The sequence below is a fragment of the Dendrobates tinctorius genome, unplaced genomic scaffold, assembly GCF_039654945.1.
Source record: "Dendrobates tinctorius isolate UK_male_01 unplaced genomic scaffold, ASM3965494v1 ptg000188l, whole genome shotgun sequence".
Taxonomy (NCBI): domain Eukaryota; kingdom Metazoa; phylum Chordata; class Amphibia; order Anura; family Dendrobatidae; genus Dendrobates; species Dendrobates tinctorius.
This window is the reverse complement of record NW_027361855.1, coordinates 1876651-1883244: the sequence shown is the minus strand read 5'-3', so window position 1 is coordinate 1883244 and position 6594 is coordinate 1876651. Positions and strand designations below refer to the sequence as shown.

Genomic DNA, 6594 nt, shown 5'->3' with positions numbered 1-6594 from the left:
CGGCCTGTATAAGACCATATAGTGAATTTTTCATCATTGACCCTTTCCTATGGATTAAACAACTCTGATAATGTGCTTGCTGGAAATTTCTGTGACACACCAAAAGGTAAATCTTATACATTTTAGAATATTAAAATCATTAACTAATACTGATTCTGTACTATACTGTAGATTATTTGCATGTAATGTGGATGTTATAAATGGCCTTGGTACCTTATGATGACCATATGCTGAGTGGTCTGAAGAAATTTCATAATTCCAGCACGACCTACACCTTCTCCAACCACACCATATGGATCAAGCAGGACTGGAGAGAGCTGGGAGTGGCAGCAGTTGTCTGGGATGCTGTATGTATCAATCAATGAACGGCATAATTTTCAAATGTGTTTGAATATCTTTTTAGCTATTTCAGTCTTCAGCTCCCCATATAAATGTGACGGACTCAGCTCCTGCTGAGCCCATTTTTTGAGTGGACCCTCTGGGTCGTGGCACCCACCCACCGAGGGCGAGCTGACCTTGTGAGAATCCACCCCCTATACAGGGAGTGTCAGGGGCAAGACCAAGGGGGTGAGCCACCACGACTGCTGGGACCAGACGGCCGGCTCAGGGGACACTAGACGAGTGTCTGACGACAAGGACGAGCAGGAAGCAAGACGAGACTAGACGTAGGTGCAAGGTATCTTCATTAGAATAACACAAGATCACATACAGAGAAAACAAGCAAAACGTGCAAGGTGCGCGCGTGGGCACGCCAAGGTCCATAACATGGTACGTGCCAGATGGCACGCCTAGGCACAGGTAATGGCATAATGGCATCGGACTCCGGACTGCTGGAAAACCGACAGGGTCCAGGGATCAGGCTGCGGACGTCAGCTCCGGACATCAGGCCGTAGTCATCTGGTTCCGGACCTCTGGCAACGGTCGGCAGGTTCCGGGCATCCGGCAGGCAAACCAGGGTTCAGGCAAGGAGGCACGACAGATATCCAAGCAGGGTGCGTGTTTAGGGAACACGCCAAGGTCCAAGGCTAGGTGCGTGTGTAGGGGACACGCCAGGGTCCAAGGCTAGGTGCGTGTGTAGGGGACACACCAGGGTTCAAGACTAGGTGCAAGGCAAGGTGCGTGTGTAGGGGACACGCCAGGGTTCAAAGCGAGGTGCGTGTGTAGGGGACACGCCAAGGTTCGCAAACGAGACAGGGTGCGTGTGTAGCCACGCCAAAGCATAGAATAAGACAGTGCGTGTAGAGACACGCCAAGGTACAAGGTATAAGACAGAGTGCGTGTAGAGACACGCCAAGGTACAAGACAGAGTGCGTGTAGAGACACGCCAAGGTACAAGACAGAGTGCGTGTAGAGACACGCCAAGGTACAAGACAGAGTGCGTGTAGAGACACGCCAAGGTACAAGACAGAGTGCGTGTAGAGACACGCCAAGGTACAAGACAGAGTGCGTGTAGAGACACGCCAAGGTACAAGACAGAGTGCGTGTAGAGACACGCCAAGGTACAAGACAGAGTGCGTGTAGAGACACGCCAAGGCACAAGACAGAGTGCGTGTAGAGACACGCCAAGGCACAAGACAGAGTGCGTGTAGAGACACGCCAAGGCACAAGACAGAGTGCGTGTAGAGACACGCCAAGGCACAAGACAGGGTGCGTGTAGAGACACGCCAGGGTTCAGAGCAGGGCTGCGTGCTAGGAGCTACGCAGGGACGCACACCTCACTGGCCAATGCACACGGCTGTAACGCCAGCACGAGGCACGACTAAGGCACAGGAGGGGGCAAAGGAACCTTCGTGCTAGGAGCCACGCCAGGTTCAGGGCAGGGTGCGTGCTAGGAGCCACGCCAGGGTTCAAGGCAGGGTGCGTGCTAGGAGCCACGCCAGGGCACAAGGAAGGGCTGCGTGCTAGGAGCCACGCAGGGGGCACGCCACACTGGCCAGTACACACGGCTGTACACAAACACGTGGCACTTACCACGGCACAGGAGACGGCCAAGGGGAACCCACGCCGGGGTTCAATGCAAGGACAAGGCAGGGAACAAGGCAAGGAATACAGGCAGAAACAGAGCCAGGTCAGAGAGAGGACAGAGTCTAGCAGCGGAGCGTAGGCAGAAGCCCAGAGCCGGGCCAAGGGAAGACCTTGGGACTAGACAAAGAAACGAGCACTAAGGAGAGGAGAAATGGTGCGTGTGCCAGGGAGCACTACAGAGCACCATAGGAGAGAGCGAGGCAGAGCAAGCAAAGACTGAGACCATAGGGAGGAACACAAAGCAAGGAATAGCAAGGCAGAGAACACAGGGAGGACTACAAGTCAAAGCATAGCAAAAGCAAGACATAGCAAAACAGGCGAGGCAGAGAACACAGGAAGGACTACAAGTCAAAGCATAGCTAAGGCGAGACATAGCAAAACAGACTAAGACAAAGAACAGCAGAAGGACTACAAGGCAAAGCAAGGCAAAGACAAACATGGCACGAGAGACAACACAAGACATGGCACAAGACAAGAGGCGGAATACGAGCACGGAGCGTGTGCAGAGACGCACTACAGAGCAAAGTGCAAGGGCACAGAATAGAGGGAGCAACCCCACAGACCCAGAGCCTTGCAGGGAAGCAACACAATAATCAGGCCCTGAGCATAGGAAGAGGCGGCCTGATATAGGGCATAGCACCTCCTCCTCCAGGTCAGGACCAGGGGAGAACTTCGGGGATTCTAGACATGACGAGATGATAGCAGAACCAGACAGTGCAGGATCTTAGGAAACGTCACATGATCAGGGTTTCAGACATGACGAGATGATCACCGAACCAACCAGTGCAGGATCCTAGGAAGAACACATGATCCGGGATTCTAGACATGACGAGATGATTGCAGAACCAGACAGTGCAGGATCTTAAGAAACATCACATGATCAAGGACTCCAGACATGACGAGAAGATCACAGAAGGCAGAGCAGAAACGCAGGGATCCTGCAGCTCAGACATGAGGTGAGTCTGCACACAGCTCTAGAGAACATGCAGGACAGCAGACAAAACATGCACATGCACATCGCTCCAGGAGTTCTTGAGACAAACAGACATGGCGGACGTGACAATAAATAGCTGCCGGCCAACTGCTCCTATGTTTTCTATGAGTATGCCGCTTTTTACTGGTGCTGTACAAGGAATGTCCTGTGAACACTGTAAAATGCACTAATTAATAACATGTTCCTCTCTATGGCTCCAGGCTGTTGTTCTCTGTATGTACGTTGAAGCCAGGGGAATTAACTTGCAGGGACGTTCTGTGGTTGAGCTGGGTGCAGGGACTGGATTGGTCGGCATTGTGGTGGCATTATTGGGTAAGTACTGCATCACTAATCAGTTTACTACATTTCATGCCACTAAATGAAACCTCATCTTCTGTAAATAATAATTATAACATGAATAGAAAAATGACATCATCTTGAGATTGGTTAACAGACAGTAGGAGAGAGTTATTAGCATTCCAGCCCTCTGCCATGTTTGCATTGCAATTGCGTCAGTAACCGCCATATTTGACATCTTTATCAGTAACCGTGACCTAGATCTCCAGTTCTGCCTTTCCGCTTTAATTAGTTGTGCTTGCTTTATCCTGGTTTTGTACAGCTGCATGATCTATATTTTCTAATATTGTGCACACCTGTATGATCAGCTACTCATGTGGTGTATGTGCGCTGCAAATTTTCCAGCTACATTTTAATGCAGTGAAAAGCAATGTATTTGAGATATAAAGGGGCTGTCTGATCACCTCATATAGGATAAGGTCGTCAGTATGAGATTGGTGCTGGTCCAAAACATGGCACTCCCACCGATAAGCTGTTATTTGGTCCAACAACCGATGTGCTGACGGACAGCTCTTTTCTTTTGAATAGAAGCTGTTCTCTAGTACCCAAGATCCTGTGGCCACTTTAACAGCTAACAGCTGATTGTGAGGGTGTCAGGGTCAGATGGGTCCCTTAACCTCTCATTTTAGGATTTTGGAGAGACATCAGTGTTTAGTTTCATATATACTTGAGTTACCACAGATAAACAATATGTTGTGAACCAGCACGCTAGCCTTACAAAATACATGTCCTACCTCCATGTTTATACAAGATGATATGATGCGATCATTAATCTTTTACGAGATTGCAACACCCCACATACTTTATCCTCCTTTCTTATCTTCTCAATTGTCCTTAATTGTCTATTGTCCATTTGCAGTTTAGTTATGAGTCCAGAGATTCCTATGCCTTTGAAAATATATTATGATTATGACAAAGAGTCCCGACAGTTAAAGGGAATCTGTCACCTCATTTTCGCGCTGTATGTAAATTAGTTGGGTCCGGTCCAATGGGCGATGTTTTTGCTCCTTGGCCGCTGTACGCAATATTTCAGGTAATTTCCATAGTTTTTGTCCATATTTTGCGCGTGCGCATTGCAATCTCCACTCACGCGTGCACAGTATGCTTTGCCCAACTGCAGGCATAGCTGAAAAGAATTAGTGCGCATGCGCCAGTCAACTATGTCCCGGAACACAGAAATGACAGCAAAATACTTCCGGGACATAGTACTTCCGGCGCATGTGAACTACATTTTTCTGGCTTTGCCTGCAGTTGGGCAAAGCATACTGCACACATGCGAGTGGAGATTGCAATGCACATGTGCAAAATATGGACGAGAACTACAGAAATTGCCTGAAATATTGAGTACAGCGGCCAAGGAGGGGTTGGAGGGAAGGAACAAAAACACCACCCATCAGACCAGACCCAACTAATTTACATACAGCATGAAAATGAGGTGACAGATTCCTTTTAATAGAACATCAAATGCTTTTCACATGTAATACTTTACTTCTCTAGGTGCTAATGTCACTTTAACGGATCGAGATTTGGCAATAGAATTTCTCAAGTCAAATGTCCGTGATAACCTTCCTAAAGCTCTAGGGCACAAAGTGTCTGTGAAACCACTGACTTGGGGTACCGGACTGGAGCATTTTTCTCATTTTGATGTGATATTGGGAGCAGATATAATTTATCTTGAAGAAACATTCCAAGACCTTTTAAAGACTATAATCCACTTGAGCTCAGAGCATACTGTGATCTTGTTATCATGTAGACTCTGGTACCAGCGTGACCACAACTTTCTAGATATGATGAGAAAACATTTTACTGTGGATCAAGTGAAGTATGGCAAAGATGTAGACGTTTACATCTTCAAAGCTCAGAAGGCTCAAAGAGAAGAGTTTTTAAAGATCAAAAATCTGACAACAATCTGATACTTTCTTCATGAAGAATGATTTTTTTTCTTAGTATATTGTTTCTTCCTCACAAGACTTTTTATACTCCGCCGATGTTATTTATATGTGCCACTTGAGAAATAAATAACCATCGATATAGTTTGGCAATATATTCTGTTTTGATGCGTACATATTTAATGGGTGAAGCTCATGTGATTGTTTTATTAAATTCACAATTCTCTTTCATTTGACTCTGAATTAAAAGGCAAAAAAAAGTTTTATGGCACCAAGGAGAGGTCAATAAGCTACAAGCAATTCAAGCTACACTATTTTGTCCTTTCCTGCCTGGAGAACTCTTCTCTTTTGATTATAATGTGCACATTAAAATTCATTTCATTACATTTTAGTATTCTTTTAAAAATGGGTGGAAGAATTAATGATTTGTACCCTAGATGTGTACTTAAAGACACTCATTTGAAGTATGTTATGGGAGTTCCTAAGAATTGGTGACTATTCGAAAGGAGTAGCTGTATTTATAAGCACAATTTTTGTAATACAAATTCAATTAGAGCCCAAAATATTCATACTTGAAATGTTGGGTGATGGGGTGCACTCAGATTCCACTATGGCACTGGTGATTTCTAGAACTCTTTTTTTTTTTTTTTTCCAAACCTGAAAGTTGATTGCTCTCTACCAGGATTTGAAGAATTAAAGTCCAGAATGAACAATCTAGAAAATGAAGGCCCTTAAGAAATGTATAAATATTTGGGACCAATGGGTGACTACACCAGGTATTGCATCAGAGACCCTCCTTAGAAATACCATTAAGAACCATTTAATTGTTGCCCTGTTATTGATGTGTGTATGATTGTAATCAAAAGTTGTTTCTGTTACCATTACATCCAAAAATATGCTGATACATAAAAAATAGCAAATATAATAAAAAGAACAAGCAGTTGGACGAGTTAACATAATTGCCCTTTATTTATGTATGTTTTCCTTTGAACTATATGTATGGATTCAGCTCAATTAAAATATATCAGTCAAGTTTTAAATACTCCGAAAAGCAAACTACTAGTTATGATAAATTTAAAGCAGTATTGTGCAATTTATTATTTTTCTTTCTATCTTGTGTTTATTCTACTATGTTACTTTTGACAAAAATTTAAAAAACATTCAATTTTCAGCCATTTTTAATCCCCAAGATGACCCTACTTTTTACTGTCTATTCAAAATTGGACCTGTCACTGATCACTTTATTACCAAATTTGCCAAGCCATAGATATATCTCCCAAAAAGGTGTTTCCACAAATGAGTCTTTAATCCATTTCGGAAAACCTATCACTAAGAATTGTATTATTTTAA

The 6594-nt window shown here is 44.6% G+C and overlaps 1 protein-coding gene across 1 annotated transcript; it reads left to right on the top strand.

The window, feature by feature from the left end:
- Nucleotides 1-200: 200 nt before the first annotated feature.
- METTL21A (methyltransferase 21A, HSPA lysine) lies at nt 201-6283 on the top strand. The gene is made up of 3 exons (XM_073552245.1): nt 201-347; nt 3220-3331; nt 4853-6283. Exons 1-3 carry the CDS (start codon nt 201-203, stop codon nt 5266-5268), a joined length of 675 nt encoding a protein of 224 aa, XP_073408346.1. The 3' UTR covers nt 5269-6283.
- Nucleotides 6284-6594: the final 311 nt, after the last annotated feature.